This window comes from Plodia interpunctella, chromosome 3 (assembly GCF_027563975.2).
Source record: "Plodia interpunctella isolate USDA-ARS_2022_Savannah chromosome 3, ilPloInte3.2, whole genome shotgun sequence".
Taxonomy (NCBI): domain Eukaryota; kingdom Metazoa; phylum Arthropoda; class Insecta; order Lepidoptera; family Pyralidae; genus Plodia; species Plodia interpunctella.
Window position 1 is genome coordinate 9852970 of NC_071296.1, and position 18922 is coordinate 9871891.

Consider the following 18922-nt stretch of genomic DNA (forward strand, 5'->3'; position numbering starts at 1 on the left):
TACAGATCCAAAGTACCACTACATATAATTTTTCAAATTAAAATTAACGTCGACTTGAGTTGCTACTAACTAACTATTAACTAAAAGTATGTTTTGTCACTATCGCACTTAAACACAAAGAGACAAAGCATAATTTAGCTTAACATATGTTTAACTGTTTTATGAATAACATAGTATATGTAGACTATACCGCGACATTGAAAATTTTAACGACGTGACACCAAACTCCCTCCGTTATGAAACCATATTTTGCGCAGAACCTTTCTTCGTTCATAAGCGTAAGATATTATTTCCTTCAGTCACACAACCTATTCACACTTTCGTAACTGCCTATAGTGTCCGTAGGTACTATATTGTTTTCAATAGTTGTAACAATATTCCGTTAAACTTCACGCATTTCGTTTCACGCTCATAAACAAAAACACGCTTCGCAAATATGTTTATGCTTATTTTCTTATGCTTTTAGCCGGATTTTAACTTTCATATCTTTCCTCCATATAGTATTAGATTACCATATATTATATATATACATTAGATTATTTTGGTTTCGTTTTGTGTTCTGGTTTCCAGTGATTTTGATGTCAGGGAAGCTTTAACCATAAAATTGTCCATATTGTAGGTTACTCCTTGATTTATGAATTCTTGACGCATAGACAAAGCAAACGCCATTTTATTTTAATTATCACGTAGGTGTTCACGGTCTAGGTTGAACTGTACCCATATGTCTGGTCAATTACTGGGCGTTTTATTTTCTTATGTTCCTCAATTACTTCCAATTGTTACAATGTCTGAATATGGATATTGGGCCACATGCAGTTTGGGCCAATAAATTAGGATTTTTATCTATTGTTTGATGATCTATCGTTTTCCTTAATTGTATTCTTTATCTTATCAAATGTGTTATTACTATGGTGTCTATTGTTAGGTGCTCAAAGAGAAACAACCGCACTAGTTCCATTCTATCATCAGTAACATCATTCGTATCATCTCTATACAAGATTCATCTATAAAATGATATATCGATTTTGTATAAAAGAAATGAATTTCTCGTATATTAACTTGCACATCTCTCTATGATCTATCATCATCAACTTACATTTTTTTCACTGCTGATCTTCCTTGTCCTTGTTACTTGTCAATAAACATTCATTTTTACTAATATTATAAATCCGAAAGTAAGTTTGTTGCCTCTCACGCTTTATCTGCTTAACCAATCTTCTTGAAATTTTGCATACATGTAGTTTGAAGTACGGAGAAGGAATCCCTATGTCCTTGACCTTTCATCCCGGATAAATAAATGTTCCAGTGGGAAATTCAACGTCGGACAAAAACCAGTCTTCCATAACGGAGGCAGGCAGAGTGTTTTGGGAACTTGGTTGTTTATTCGCCCTGATAGCCGATAGCAGGAAGCCTTCACGATCATTGTTATTGCGAAAAGTATGTAATTGACGGCTATAAAACACAAATCGACCTTCGTCCCACCCACAACGATGGGCGCCGCCCCCACGCCAGTCCAGCGTGGGGACAATGCGGAATGTAGAACAACACTGTTTTTGTGTTAATCCATTGGAAAACACCATAAAACTTAACGACTTTGACGATGAAAATTTAAAATTAAACCCTGCTTCTCAAGAGTTGTGTTAGGAGCGTTAGCTCGTTGCGTAATGTCTTCTTGTCATTATATTTTATTCAAAACTGTTTCTCTTATGGTTTTTAAGAATGAAAAATGGTAGTTTTTTAAAATGGCTCATTTTGTGGGCTAATTTGTGATTATTGCCAATTATTTCCTCGTTAATCATTAGTTGGCCTACTTTACAATGTGTAACAGAGTAGCTGACTTTAGCGTCTGTCTGGAGTTATAAAATTCTCCTATATCATGTGCTCATCTCTTTTATTTATATACTATAAGTTTTTGTATAAAAAAATTCTTCGTATCAAAGTGATTAATGTTATGGCAATTTATCAGATTTAATTTATTATTTGTTTTTAATTAATAACTTTGTAGAATTATTGGTGAATCAAGAATGAAGATATATGGCGAATTCGACGTGCATTGCTTGTGTTTCCTTGCGTTGATACAAAGCTCACATTGAAACTAAGCGATGTACAGCATCTTAATCGAGAAAATTCTTTACTAGATATTTTTTCTACCCAGTCTTTATTGATTTAGACAAAATTTTTTTTATCATCTTTACATGCATCACAGACAGACCTACTAAGAGAAATCAGGTGACACTAATTTGATATTTCTTGCGGACTGCACATTGTCAAGTTTTTGCTCTTGTGGTAGTAGTGGCATGACAGGTAGTTTGTAACATGTTACGAGGATGGACTTATGATTTATGTCGTCTCAATGGATGTTGATCATATCTAGCTAAAGAACTTGTCCAGATCTCTTATTAGGAAATCTTACCTTATTTGGATTAACTGCAGAGATGGTATCTCAATTATGTATTATGGTATACATTTTGTAATGTATTGATTTAAATAAATTTAATTTTATAAACGTGCAACATATTAACGATCGTTTTCCGAGATATGAAGATTTCAAAAATGGTCTACTTATTATTTGCTGTGTAGTATAAAAATATTTTCCGTTTCACTGTTAACTTATTCAAAAAGTAGTAAATAATTATCATTTTACTCACACATACGGCTACGTGTGGTATAATTTATTCCATGTTAGTTATGATATCGCAATAACTCTATTTTATAGCCCTTATTATGAAGAAGAGCTTCATTATATAGAATAAAAACTGTACTTAATTAATTCAACCAGCGGCATCTTTTTTTTTATTTGGACCATAGACTTATTCATTCATAGAGGGATGAGAAATAGAGATGATGACAGTGACCAACCAAGTAAAGGAAGAATCCATGGACGAATAAAAATAAAATGCCAATAGCAGAATTGATAAAAAAATCTTTCTATCCCCGACGACAGAAGGAGGACGATAATATCTTCCATATTATAAGTTTAACGTGTCTGTGTATATGTATATGCCTGTCTGTCGCTTCGTAGTTGCTGTACGGATTTTGATCTAGTTTTTTTTTTTTAATTTGAATGATAACTTAATCGAGAGGGTTCTTAGCAATCCCTTTTTTGACAGATTCTATCTTGAAAGAAGTCAGATCCGTCAACAACTTAATTTAGCTTTCAATACACGTGATGTGTAGGGCGCCGCCCGCCCACGCCGCCTTATGTAATGTCGCCCAACAGTTCATTACCGCGCGTGGGCATCGTTATACATGCGTATTTATATTTAGCTAGTTATTATGTAAAATATATAGTATTTATTGTTATGATGAGATAATATGTGATAGTGTATAATGAAAGCTTAGGGCAATGTGCTTGCTTTCCTGCTGTGATCAGAAGATTATCATAATAACTTTCGCATTTTGTCTACATATTTGTTAAAGTTGTCTCGTTTTCCCAATGTCAATTATTGCTAAGTAGAAGAATCTTGACAAAAAAGGAAAGTAACGTGGGCTTATCAAGTATTCGTTAATTTATTTTAAAAAATTGCTGATTTTAAATGTTCACAAGCTGTATAGCTTCTCTATAGAAGGTTGACATATACGGAAAGAAGCCTACACACGGCAATGAGGTCTCTTTGTAGGGAACAAATGTCAGGCAGTGCCGCTTCCACCTGATCCTGACATAAGAGACAAACCCAATAACTACTGGCGTTGTTAATGTTATGCGTGCCAATGGTCTCAAAACGAAGGCTGTGCAAAATCAAGAGAAGAAGTAAGAACAGTGGACTCTATGATCTCCGACACTCTAAGACTAAGGAAAAAACCGAGAAATCGCTCTGATGACAGAGTTTGGAACCGCCCTGTCGTTAGCCATTTAGGTCCTTAATTGTGTAGGAAAAGGGGCAGTGGTAAGGGCCAGAATGGGTAACGATTGTGTTGATGAAAACGAGGGGACCATGAAAACGATACAACTTTGCTCATAAAGCCTCCAAATTCCAAATGCTGGCCATTGGGAAGCTTTGTAAACGTAATGTACGATGTGTTTTTGCCTATGGAATGCCTCATAATTAGCTGCTCCTATGAGAAGTGCAAATTGAATGAACCTTGATTAGTTTGTTTATCAGATGACCATTACCTCCCGTTAGTAATCGACGCTCGTTACTGTCGACAGCACGATTTACTGCTAAAATGTTTTGTCGGTCTTGGGAGAAAGCTATGGGAAAAAGTAGTTGACAAAGATTGTGTAATTTTGTGTTAAACATTTAAAATAAATTACGTCATTGACTGGATAGATAGTAGTAATATTATTCTTAAGGTATCTTTGATTACGAAGTGGTGTAGGACAAAATAATTGTGGCAAACTCAAAGCTTTTCGAAGGAAGTTGTTTAGCCTAGTATCAGTTGATCCTATCACCTGCATACGTTACGCGGCTGTCTCCCAATATGTGTAATGGGGTTAATGAAGTTCGCGAAGTTAGGAAACGGCGGAAATGACCACCTGCCGGGAATAGCACGTCGCGTAACTCAGACGTCGGCTTCCCAGTGTGACCGCGCTATCATCAGCCGTCGCTCGCGCCGCAGATAACTCCGAAAATAACCAGTCTTCACCCAGCCGTGGTGCAGCCACGACTGCCCGGAAAATCGACCCGACCCGCCTTTTATACCCCAATAGAGGGATGGCGTCCGTGCGCACGCGTTCCGCATCCCCAAAATCTGTCTCGTTCTCTCCCGTTCTTGAAAGAAAATACAGCGCAGACAGAGCGGGGCCTTCGAATCCTCCTGAATTAAGTTCCACGGACTGGCGGAAGTACTTCACCGACTTCAGCGCATACCTTGGTAAGTAAATTAAAAGTGTGGATGACTCAAGAAGCTTTTATTGTACGGCCTTGCGCTATATCGGTTTCGTGTCAGTGGAGCGTTGTGGCTCGCCGTAAACAAATCTTGCGCAATCACATCTAATGCCACTGCATCGTTATTGTTTGTTTTGGTCACTCCCGTTCTATTCAATTGGCATTAAACTGTTTACCATCCACGAAGACCACTCCACCAAATTGTCAATTTGCTTTATAACCATTTTTCCTTCTATTATCTATTTGATAACAAGTCGCAGACAAATCATTAGATACTCTAACAGATTTCCTGGCTTCATCAAAAAGACGATTTATTTGCTTTTGACGACATCACCTTCATAAAATACTTACAAACAAATATTATATCTTTACATTCCTGTTAATATAATTCAAATGAGTACATTAAATCTTCTTCTTCTTTACCTTATCCCACTCATGTGGGGTCGGCACAGTATTTAAGTTCCTTCCAATTCGTTCTGTCATTTGCCATATCCATTGATGCTCCATTCCTATTCATACTATCCTTGACACAATCTATCATTTTCTTCTTAGGTCTTAAATAAGTATATTAAATATACTTTTTAAAATATACGCATTTGTAGATTCGAAAAGTGGATCAAATACATCGAGAAGTGGGCAAGTGTCGTTTGTCAGATAACCTTGCGGTGAGGGTTCGGACCGCAGTGTTATAACATTGCATTGTTTACCACTAATTAGTATACTCACCAGTTATAAATAAAATTTACAACCATAGATAATATCCAGGTCTTAAAGAGATCGTTATTATATTCAGTCATTGATTGTTTAACATTATTCCTGCTTCTATTGATTAGGTAATTTCTATGAGGATCTTCTAAATAAGTATATCTATTCTATAATTTCGTTGCTTCAGTTGTCATTCTTTATACTTTATTTTCATTCATCCGACCAATATTTTGTTAATAAATCGTGACTTTATTGTTTTTGATCAATCAGAAAAAAATTCTTAGTATTTCAAAGGTGTCTTGAAGCCATTACAATGATTTCTTATTTTTTTTTTAAAGTTGGTATAAATATGAAAAATTTTCCCACTTCGAGTGTAAAATCTAGTAATTCCATTTATATGAGACGTTAAGCAAGAAACGCCAGTTGTAATTGTGTACCAAATCATCGACGCGTGATTTTGCTCTTAGAATGTAGTAGGAGACCTGAGTTAAAGCCGTTTGTATTGCCTGCCATATGCTTCTGAACTGTTATTAAATTTCTAGAACTTTTTTTATAAATTTTATGAGAAGTAATTGCGTCACATTAAATCACTAATAATTTTATCTACTTACCTGTTTATTCAATTAGTTACTTTATTATTTATCGTCTGTATTAAAATTTTACAACTATACATTAGTTGTATACAACTATACATACGTATGATGTAATATTTCGTCTTTTTGACGCCTGAACTTCATCGTGTTACAAAGTTATATTCTAAATCTATGTATGTTTAAAATATCATATTTACACCAGTTGCAAAATTAGCATACGCTGCGTAGCCACAAAGCGCTTGGACCATACGTTTAAAGAATCAACAATGTTGTGCACAATATGTTAGTTGAGCGATTTTTGCTTGCGCTTAACCGGAGGTGAATCAGTACCGCATTAGTCCATAACAGTGGCGCCCGCGTCTCTTTGCCCGTTCTAAGGATAAAAGATATTTAAATTTAGAATCCCTCCCTCTGCCCTTGCAATTCTTTTTTTACTTTTTACGGCGTGGCTTGCGAATCTCTCCCACCAGTACCGCGCGAATAATAGTGTTATTAAATGTAAAGTTTATACTGTTTAAATAATTAATATGCACAGACAAAGTACGAGTACACATTATACAGTAAACGACGATGTTTACGGTAAAATATTGAAATTTCCTCCGAAAGAACAAGATACAAGCACACATTATTCCGTGAATGACGATGTTTATGGGAAAATATTGAAGACGAATCCTATACCGAAGCCACCTAGAGCTTTTAAGGGCAGTGAAAATCTATATGAATCAATTGAGGTTAAAGAAAAGACTGCAAATGTGAAACCGCAGAGAGTATTTTCTGATTACGAAGATATTTATGAATCTTGTGAAAATAACGTGAATGATTCACAATTGAAGCCGGCTAAAGTGTTTGCAGATTATGCAGATATCTATGAGACTGTCGGAGGTATTTATTTGAAATTTTTGAACATGTGCTACTTTTAATGCGAGTTTACGTAAGCCAAAGTAAACAAAATGGTTGTGTGTTGTTTTTTCTCTTATTATGTTTTCAAATCGATTGCCATTGTCTTCTGATGCGTATTTTTCTCTTTAGGTCAAAGTGATTATATCATTAGCACCAGATGACACTACTATAATTAAACAAACTTTATCAGTTAAGAAAATAACACCGCGTAGGTGGCCGATAAGGATTGTGCCAATAGAGGTATTATGCAAAAGAGATGACTAATAATTCATACATCCTTATGTTGGAAGTGTGAGAGAGGATTTACCAAGAACGATGAAGTCATTGAACTTTCCACAACCTAACAAGCTGTTGGGAAAATGACCATTAAAACATTTTTGGAACAGTTGTTTCTCCGGGATGAAAGTATCCTATGTCCTTTTTAATACTTCAAAGTTATGCAAATTTCAAGAAGATTGGTTGAATAGATAGAGCGTGAAGAGGTAACAAATATACTTTCGCATTTATAATATTAAAATAGGATTATTATAATATTGAAGATACCTCAGACAACGTGCCAAAGGTCTTACAAACTAGGGATGCCGACGAGCGTGAGAAGTGAAGAAAAAGTAGGAAAGGAGACTCTGGGCTCCGACGCTCAATGGCTAAGGAAGTAACCGGAATAACGCTCAGATGAGGGAGAGATTGAAGTTCCCCAGAATAGCTGTACTCAGAATCTGCATTGGCAAATTTGTTTGGTTTGGTTGTTCGAATGGTGCAGTCCACAGCACGTATCAAATCTTAATATATTTCATCGCGATATTGACAATAATCATCAATACATATAATAATCATCAATCAATACATATAATAAAATAGTAAAAAAAGTGTTTCTATGCATTGAAGATATTTAAATTAAAAAAATTGAGATCGATAGAGAATCATCATCAGTAATAGAATAAGAATTTTAAAAAAAGTCTGTTCGCACACGCTAATCTCTCGATATACTGGACGGATTTGAATAAAACTTTTTTGTTGTATAGCTATAAAGCCTGGTCAACATATAGGGTATAATTTATTTTGGAAACTGGAACAGCTCTAGCAGAACCTATGAAGATCAGCTAAACTGTAGGAAATATAGAAAAGGTACCTTAACAAAAATTGTTCGCCCTGATGAGCATTTTCTGATGACGTATAAAAATCGAAGATATGGAACACCTAATGATGAACTCCAACATACCAGCTACACTCTGACAGATATGACAAAAGCGCCTTAACAAAAGTTGCTCAGTCAGCATTTCCTGTTGATGTATAAAAATCGAAGATCTGGAACACCTGAAGAAGAGTCAGAATGGTCCAGCTAAACTATAGGAAATACATATATTTTTCAGTTATATGAGCATCTTCTGTATAGGTATCGTTACGCTTTGTCTGTACAGTTAAATCTCTCTAATATTTTGACTCCTTACCAAAAATTCTTCGGCCACGCGGACGAAGTCGCGGGAATCAGCTAGTATGTAATATAATATTATATGTTATGAGCGGACGCACGAGCTAAACGCGAGCGAAGCCGCGGACAAAAGCTAGTTTTTGAATACATACAATATTTTGCAGGAAAATTCCTTAACACATAAAGAAACAATAGTAATATAATTACGTGTCCTATAAATAAAACGATATGTTATAATATTCCCTGTGTTTATTTTCGTATAACAATACGAAAATAAATATAATAAATATATTATTATCATATGAATAAATAACAATTTATTCATATGATAATAATAACATGTTTACCGTGTTATAATCTAGTTCCTACGTTAATACCGAGATAAATTTTCCTTAAATTCATGTTGTTCGTACGGAGCTGATAATATTTAAGTCCAAGTGTATTTGTTTGCATAAAATCGATGTCATTAAGCTTGGTCTGCAGTTGTCTCATTGGGTGGGACTAATTAATCAACAATGATGTCATGCAAAAAAACACAATAACACGCATCTACAAAATGCCTAGTGTTAGTTCATCTTTATAAAGTCTAACTCGCAATGCCTGCGACTTCGTTCGCGTGGCCGAACAATTTTTGGTAAGGAGTCAAAACTATTAGAGAAATTTAATTGTACAGACAAATGTAACGATACCTATACATACAGAAGATGCTCACCAGACTGAAAAAGTATACTTTCTATAGTTTAGCTGAACTATTATGACTCTTCTTCAGGTGTTCCAGATCTTCGATTTTTATACCTCAACAGAAAGTGCTCATCAGACTGAACAATTTTTGTTAAGTCGTCATTTCTATATTCCCTATAGTTTAGCTGCACCAACATGGGTCTACATCTGGTGTTCCAGATCTTCGATTTTTATATCTCAACAGAAAATGCTCATCAGGCTGAATAACTTTTGTTAAGGCGTCATTTCAATATTTCCTATAGTTTAGCTGTACCATCATTGTTCACCATCAGGTGTTCCAGTTTTCAAAATAATTTATACCCTATATGTTTCCCAGGCCTAATAGCTATATAACAAAAAAAAGTTTCATTCAAATCAGTCCAGTAGTTCCGAAGATTAGCGTGTACTAACAGACAGACATACAGACAGACAGAATTTTTTTTTTCAAATTCTTACTCTGTTACTTTGACTCTATCGCCTAATTTTATTTTTATGTAAATTTATTAAATGTACAGGATTTTTTTTCTACTGTTTTATTATATGTATTGATTGATTTCACTTCTATTTTGACACGAATTTAAGAAACACAAAGTTATATCTATTGTACGTAACGTACGCATAAGAATATAATAAGAACATTGTCCCATTGACCCCTTGTAGGAGAATGATGACCGACGAAACAGACAAGAACAACTGACAAGCTGAGCAAACTACCAACTGCAACCTACATACAAAAATTTGCAACTTTGAGATTTTACTATCGACCAGACCCTGCATAGGCTGTTGTATAAACCTTCGTCAATAAATTGTTTAACCACGCAACGGGTTTTGATGAGGTTTTCAATGTTATGAAAACCTCATCAAAACCCGTTGCATGGTTTAAAAGAAGAAATCTTAAAACAGACGCGGCGGGCGAGTTAGTTCTATACTATGTACTGATAGTGATACATAAACTGATTTCTGAATAATTTCTCATTCCAGATGCGTTGCTCGCCGACCTTCAGAACTCGATCAACCCAGGGGGCCGCGTGGGCAGCCCAGGGGGTAGGACTGCGTCCCCTGGCGGCCGCAGTTCCCCTGGACGGACGGCGTCCCCTGGCCGCATCTCCCCTGGCCGCCTAAGCTCACCCGGCGGTAGCCTCAGCTCCCCCACGTCTACAGGATACGGCTCGATAAATGGATCGAAGAATATCAGCTCGGATTATCACAAACCAGCTTCTGTAAGTATCATTTAATTATATCTCTGTCTACAATCTTCACGCGTCCCCTGAGCCTGTCCGTGTGAGCTCTCCCGGCAGCGGCTGCCTCAGCTCCCCCACGAATACGGCGAGCTTTTATTTATCGCAACGAAAAACCAGCAATGTATGCCGAATCCGCCAAATTTTGGCCATAGTGTGTAATCGGCATTAAGTCCATTATAATGTACCAACTTCCAGAACTGCGTTTCAGTTTTCGAGGTCGATTCGATCGGCTTTGATGAGTCAATCAAGAAGGAATTCTAAATTTATTGTAGTTTATTGGTCGCCCCTGTTTTAGCGTGCTTATCGACCACAAAACTATTGTTATTGACAGATGTTTCAAATGTTACGCATCTAGCTACGCCAACCAACTGTGTTTATTCCTCTTATTTTGACAAAAACACTCCATACAAGCCAATCTATGAATATAAATTAGATTTTAACATATTAAGGGAATTCCTGAAATTTATTTGAGCTTGTATTTTTCTATATTAAATAGCGCCATCTGTTTATATTGGTAAACATAGTCTGTTTACTTAGGAAATGTCTAACTGGAGCTCGGCCAATACCATGTGTCGTACCCAAACTCTAGATGTCTCTAGTCGTCGTTGTCTAGTAAAATACTACTAATTTGTCCGCTACTTCTTTCGCTTACCAAAATAAAACTAAGATTTTCGATTGAGGGAACGAGAAAGAAATCAACATTGGAGTTGTCTATCTTAACTGCTGCCATTGGAGGAAAAATGCACACTCAACAGCATCCATGACCATATTTTAAGGTGCATCTTCTATCTGATAGGTATTAAAGCTCTCTGATGATCCGTAAATATATATCTCGTCCGTGATAAATGTCCAATATATACCATAATTAATTTTATAAACAAAAAAATATTTAACCCTTAGTTTATTTTGTGGCAGATGCTAAAGGAAAATTCGATCTCCATTATTGAGTGGGATAACATTTTCAAGTTACGCGTTTGCCTCAAGCTACGTACCTAAGTTATTTACTGATTTTGTGCAATAAGTTTTAAATAAATAATATTCATACACTTTTGGTGGTTACGCAACATCCGCATCATTTATCCTCATGTCAATCACCCACTGAAACAAACATAAAAAGTGTTTGAAAACAAACTGATAACATTTTTTGTCCACAGCCTACCTATCAAAACACAAGCGCCGTCCACGAGAAAGTGATTCCAGTGAAGTACTCCAACAGTCAATATGGCAGCCAGTCCCCGGGATACGGACAGACCGGGTACGTCGGACAGCCGTACCAGACAGGATACGGTCGGACGCAGCGCGGAAACCTATCCGAGCTGGACACCCTACTCGACGACCTCAGCAACGCTAGATACGGCAGTTATGACAAAAACTACGCTGAAAGAAATGGTGAGTTTTGATGTTGAAGAGCTTGCGAACTGGAGAAAGAGAGACGCTTATACACATATATACATTATACAAGGCTCCTCCTAAGCAGCTTGGTCTCTTGTTTTGTTAGATATATATCGCCAATACTCCAAGCCGTGTAATGTGTTTCATAACATGCCGATGGATAATGGATTCACTGGCCGTAAATTTATAATTTTGACTCAGTTTCATGTGCATCTGTGTAGATTTGCAGTGATCTATTTCTGTTCTCGGACGGGCGGCCTTGCTTGTATCTTTGAGATTCGATCGTAAGGAAAACAACACACTAGTTCTTTCCTCCAGTCTATTCACTAGTGTTACACGACTGTCACTAGAGTCTATAGACCTGATGCTAATTTAGCCATGCTCATTTATTGTGACTCCGCAAGAGAATAAGACTCCCGTGTCCTCCCGTGGATTTCGTACAGTAGACTACAAAGGGACACAGCCTTGGCAGCTTACAGGCAACACTAACATTCCCAAAAAGGGCTGACGAATGACGGAAGAACGAAAAGGAGTACCTTAGTTCCGTCTGAGCTGATTTCAGTTTCAAATAAGCTGTCTGTAGCTATTTGTTACTGTGGCACATGTAGCGCACGCATGTAATGCCGGCCACACACTATCGCCGAACTCGGACAGACGCCACCGACGACGCGATGCCGGCTATACGCCGGCATAAAATATGTTACGTGCTAATTTCTATTTAATATGTAACACGGTCTTGCATATTGTCTGACAGCCAACAAATAAATGTCTCTCCTCGATTTAGACCACAAAGTAATCCTTTGGTGTATAATCTTACTGTTCTTCTCTGAATCCCTAATGAGCGACCATGTTTAATCTGTGTTAAATTATGGATTTGCAGCTGGCATGGTTTCTGACATAATGTGACACGTGAATTTAGTTGCATGACATTGACTGGTGTCCTATCAGGGTTGCCACCCCTCTCGATTTTTCCGGGACAGTCCCATTTTCCATCAAATTGTGCTGTGTGCCGACAAGTTACATAATAATTTGTTCCGATTTTTATAATAATGTAAAGCCGGCACACACAATTGCCAAATTCTGTTAGATGGGAACATTGCGTAATTTGTATGAAAGTTTTTATTAACCACCCTTGTTTGCTAATAGTCATTTCTCGGAAAGATAATGTTGAAGATTGTTAAACTGATGGTATGTAAATTATGAAAAGAAAAACAATGCGGCGCCAAGCAGATTCACAATTGCACCAGCTCCTGCGCATCTAGAAGAGGCGTTTCATTGCGCCCTCCGATCAAATTGTCCCTATTTTTAATTCCCAAAAGGTGGCAGGCAACCCTGTCTCCTATCATCGTTACAGGCATGTTTTATATTAATTAATGTTTAATTAACGTTTATTCAGACGCTGACGGCAATGCTGTTTATTCTTCTGTTGAAATAAACGCATAAATTACCTATAAAGTGTTCATAACGCTTGATTCGCGGTAAAATTGAGTCATTTGGTCTTGACAATTATGGTTATTAAAATAAAGGTCGCGCTTGTATTTAAAAGCATTATTTGAAATGCCAGTAATATTACAATCTGTTGCAATGAATTAACACAATAATAACATTTTCTATTGTTGGATTTTTGTACGGTTTTTACCAAGAGGATGGTTTTTATAGCTGCACCGCGTATTAGCGCCATTTGCCTTTTGAAGCGCCTTTGAGTTCAAACTTTTTGACAAAATCCTACAGGAATCGCGTACTTTCGGGATAAAAAGTACCCTACGTGTTAATCCAAGGTATCAGCTAACAAATTAACAAACATACGTCTTTATAATATTATAGTGGGAAGTGTGATTAAATCACCATGAAAAATATTTTGAACGCATAATATTTTCAATATCGGTTTTGTATGTCAAAAAACGTAATTAATTTTCTCGATTGTCTAAAATGTTGCAACATGTTAGCTCTCAGACGGAACCCGAGTCCAAAAGATATAAATTTTGGCTGCTTTCCTAATTAGTGTAGTTAATAGTTCGTTCTGCATGGTTTTGCTTTGTAAATGTGTTAAACATGACTTTTACTCGCGTGTATTTCAAATTTCAAGATCATCCTCGTTTACTTCATTAACATCTCTTTCTACTGTCTCATAGTTTCTCTCACCTTGGTTGCGTATTCCCAGTTCCATTTACGGCCGTAACTACCAGAAGACCAGGATCCGTGCAAAAAATACATCTTAAAATTTTTAAGACTGACCTGATTTTACGACCGGCTACTAGTTAATATCAGCCCTCTTTAGGAATGCTGTTGTTCCCTATAATCTGACAAGGTTTATTATCCCTTTGTCACCTCATATCCACGGGATACGATATCTAATGGCCCGATTCTAGGGAATTTCAGCTTTATTCATCGGACAATATTGTTGATGAATTTTATACGCTCCTGTCATCTGCCTCTATTTTTCTCCTTCTAACATATGTACTTGTTCCAGCTGGAGATGGCTACGCCAGAACAAATGGCGCCACTAGTCCAGCGTCATCACGGCCAACAGTGGACTCGCTTCTTGATCAGCTCAGCACAGACGTACCTAATGGGTAAACAAATTTTATACATTACTAGCTGCGCCCTGGGGCTTCGCTCCTGTGGGAATTTCGGCATAAAAAGTACCCTATGTGTTATTACAGGTTATACTCTACCCATGTACCAAATTTCATAACAATTGTTCGAGTAGATTTTGCGTGCATACTCTGCGTTAATCGTGGACTGACATGAAAACTGAGGACGACGGAACAATGGAGCCAATGCTCCATTTTGACGTAAAAGACGGACAAACACATTTTACGCGAAGTATAAAATTATAAACTTTAAAAAAAAAAATTATTTGTTCTTCTAAAGCAATTACGGAGAACAGGTTCTCAGTGGTTCCTTTAGTCCCTTTGGAGGGACGAGTGTCAGTTGTTCCTCTGAAGGATCTACACAGGAAAACTACATGGAAATACGTTTAAAATCTGGTCAAGCCATAATACGTGCTATTGTCAAAATCTTAAAAATAAAATATGAAGCAATCGATTAATTCGTAGTCGAAGGTTCATTAAAGAAAATTTGGAACAAAAGCGGTCATGGTCGAGAAATTAATAAAAGACAAACTTCCCGAGCATATTCACTGAAAAATAAACACAGCCAACGAGACTCGTGTTTAATTAATGACGTTCCAGTCAGATTATAATTTTTAACTTTAGTCGTACTGAAGTATCCGTTGCGGACTTTTAGCGCCCAATTTTGCATGCAGACAGACGTTTATTTCAATATTAATAACGCTCGTTTTCTTTGACAGCGATTTTTTTATAATTTTTATTCAAATATTCCATTATTTCGCTTCGCCCGTGGTAGCAAATGTATACCCCCGGTTTTTAACGACATCTATTCCAAATTTCATTAGAAATCGGCGTAGTGGTTTAGCTGTGAATGCGTGACAGACAGTATGGATTGTACATAGTACAAAAACATGTTTTAATACTTCAATGTATGATTTATTCGCAGACTTATTATTATATAGGTACTCGTGTCCTCTAAAAGCAATAATCTAACGAATTTTTTAGTAAAATTACACATTATCTTCCATAGCTTACATTTCTTATTTTGAGATTATTACAAAGTAGATACAAAGTACTCATAATAATAATAATATTTTTTGCCTTCCATCCTAATCTTATCCCATTGCTACATCGCACGACACGATCTATACAAATAGATTATCACCACGGCATCTCCAGATCTTGGCATCGTGTTTAATGGCACTTCCGTTACATTTTGTGTGCCACTAGAGCCACTTTTGATGTGTCATTCCATGTTGTGATGAGAAACAACGGGTTAATTCTCACTTTAATGTTCTTTGGATGTGGTATAATTAACTATTCTCACCTTTAGTATGTCGTTTTGAATAATTATCAAAGGTTTTGTACCTGAGTATCTTCCTCGTTGTGACTTATTTTATTTAAATCCCGGCGCAAAGAAACGGGTGTCATAAGTTTCTTCTTCTTTGCATGTCGAAGCTCTCAAACGATATTAGAATTAGATTTTCCCGGAAAGTGTTGAGCCACAGCTTTGTCGGTGGCCAACATTAAGGGCCTGTTTCACCACTTTTTAATAAAATATTATAATGTAATCTGACAGATAAAACTCGGTCTCTGAGCGATTTCCCTGTTGGTTCAGCCGTGGAATCCGCAGGACCGGCTTTCCTACATTTTCGTGTCTCTTCGCACGGTGGCAGGCATCTCTAGTTGTTTGGCAGAAAGGCTCTAAACCATTGGCAGAAAAAACTAACTGTGTGAAACACATTTATTGACGCCACCTGCTCGATACGTCACATATAGACTACCAGATACTTTGTCAGCAAGCGGTGAAACAGACCCTAAGTCATCAGTCCCCAACAATCAAGTCCCAGATAAGTCATAAGTTTGACGTGTATGTATGTCTATGGTATAGTAACTCGCAAACGGATGAACTGATTTTTTTTGAAAGATTTAATGTAGTGTTGTGAATGTATACGTGTTCTTAGTCATGAATAAATTTAGGTATTTTTAAATATATTATTATATAACAGTTAAGGTTTAACTGTTTAAGGTTACGTGTAACCTAAAGTAGGTCAAGTGCTCAATATGTCATTCCGTAGAAATAATCGATAAACATATATTGACTTCCCCCTCGAAGGACACAAGATATGAAGCAACGGTAAAACGATCGGTAGTTAAAACTGAAACTTTATGAAAGTCATCTGTTTTTCACATAGATGTATTAAATACTATTTACTAAATACTATTAAATACATCTATGATTTTTCATAACGAATATTAATGAAAGCACAGTTGACAAATACACGACAACCATTATTTACCTGAGTACATACATATGTCTGTTGGCATGATCCATCATATTTCATATCAGTCAGACGTACCTACAAAAGGTCTATTAAATATTTCACGTTATTTTATTCATTTATCATATAATTTATTTAAAATCTTGAATACACATAATTACAAAAATATGTACAAATGGTGGAATCTACCAGCCAACCATAACACCAAATCAAGATATCTGTGGATCTCCACAGAAAATTTCCGAAAAAATAACTAACGCGCGCGAAGGCTCGGGCAAAAGGTAATTTTAAATGATTTTCTATTTATTAGATGCACTTTAACACTGCACATTAGATGATTTATTTATTACATGCACTTAACAGTGCATCTAATAAATAGAAAATCATTAAAATTAGCTTTTGCCCGAGCCTTCGCCCGCGCCAGTTATTTTTTCGGGATGAAACGTACCCTATGTCCTTCTCCATAAATCAAACTACACGTATACAAAATTTCATGAATATTGGTTGAGTAGATAAAGCGTGAAGAGGTAACAAACTTACTTTCGCATTTATAGTATTAGTTAGGACTATTGTTCCTAAAATTGAACAGTTTTCTTACATGAAAATGATATTGTTTAATCGAAATACTAACTGCTCCAATATGCTTTGCTTTCGTGGGGACTTCGGAGTAAAATTATGTACTAGTCCTTACATTCATTTTAGCTGAAGTAATAAAAAATATCCTTATAAATTAGGTATCCCTGTTCTAGTAATGTTGTTTGACGTTAAATTATAAAAGGGTTTTACCTATTTCTTTCCACCTTCGAAGTACATAGATTTAACGAAAGCACAAATAGACAAGATGGTGAGTAGCTGTAGTGTCATTCATTCTTTAAATATATATAATGTTTTGACATTTAGACTGAGATATTTTCACGTATTTTTTACGACAATGGCAAATTGGCAACAGATATAATAAGTTCAAAGACCCACTATCTCGCGTATCAAATATCAAAATATTATCATTGTATTTGTTTATAAATTAGTGCTGTGCCTTTGAAGGGATCAATACTCGTTATACGTGATCCAGGGGAAAACATATCATAATCTCTTGGATAAACAATAAGTTAATCATTGTTTCCTCCCATGTTTTCTTCTTTCACTCCAGATTCAGAGGATGTCTATACGCACTTTGGTGACAAATCACCAACCTGATATTTTTTATCGTCTCTCTTGAGTTCATTAGGGTGGTGGATATATTCCAACGTGCCCGGGCGGGCCGTGTGAAACGCGTATTTCTGTGCCCGCCCACAAATAGCGCGCAACGTCATCTACTACACAAGCTTTTGTTGTAATCTTCTCACAATGGTGACCATTATTTTGTCATTGGGCAATGAGGCCAATATCACCTTTTCTACGTAAAAGTACAATAAATAAATATATATGGGCAAATTACACAGATTGAGTTAGCCCCAAAGTAATTTCGGGGCTTGTGTTATAGGACACTAACTCAACGATACCATATTTTAAAACATACCAACGTCCCGTCCCGAATTCGCTCGGGAAAAAATATAAGAAATTATACATCTAAACCTACCTCAGGAATCACTCTATCCACTGGTGAAAACCGCATGAAAATCCGTGCAGTAGTTTTTGGGTTTATCGCGAACAGACAGACAGTCGCGGCAGAGGACTTTGTTTTATAATATGTAAGGAAAAGGATACATAATTATAAACATCCAAGACTCAGGGTCAACCTTCTCTGTAGTGACTGCCTCCTCTTCTCTTCGTATTATATTCCTTATCACAGAGGGTCAATTTCCCTCTATAAGATTCGGTCTTTTGCATCGTGAAGGGCTTTGTGGAGATTGAGAATTTGATGAGTTAATCAAATCTAAAATAACAAGAATACGTGACGCGGTGTTCAAAGATGGGACGTTTCAAGTAATTTTTGATAAATATTTTTTTAATTTCTAAAGTTATTTAATAGCAGTGACATGCTCTCATTCGGCCAAGTATTTTTCTATTTACTTACCTATTTTATTTTAGTCCTCGTGATCTACAAAAACTCTGGTCACCTCATTGCAATGCAGTGTTATAAAAATTAAATTGTATCTATCCTGTCCAGTTCCAAAATTATGTGTCAATGTTATGGACATTTGTTTTGAAAAAAAAAAAAACCGGGTTGCACTCCGGGAGCGCCGGCAGAAGTGAAAACTTGAATATTAACGTTGTGCAATTGTGACGTTTAACATTTTTTACCCATCACAAAAAGTGTA

The 18922-nt window shown here is 36.4% G+C and overlaps 1 protein-coding gene across 7 annotated transcripts in view; it reads left to right on the top strand.

Moving 5' to 3' along the window:
• Pax (Paxillin) overlaps positions 1 to 18922 on the top strand; it is a 53899-nt gene that overhangs the window by 23570 nt on the left and 11407 nt on the right. For 3 of the 7 annotated variants that reach the window (XM_053768189.2, XM_053768180.2, XM_053768199.1), the window contains exons 2-4: positions 10158 to 10396; positions 11572 to 11806; positions 14280 to 14382. In XM_053768189.2, coding sequence (XP_053624164.1) covers positions 10158 to 10396; positions 11572 to 11806; positions 14280 to 14382 — 577 coding nt within the window. Of the gene's footprint in view, positions 1 to 4522; positions 4816 to 6470; positions 7010 to 10157; positions 10397 to 11571; positions 11807 to 14279; positions 14383 to 18922 lie in introns of those variants that run through there. The other 4 variants (XM_053768207.1, XM_053768161.1, XM_053768156.1 and 1 more) reach the window with 3 other exon arrangements.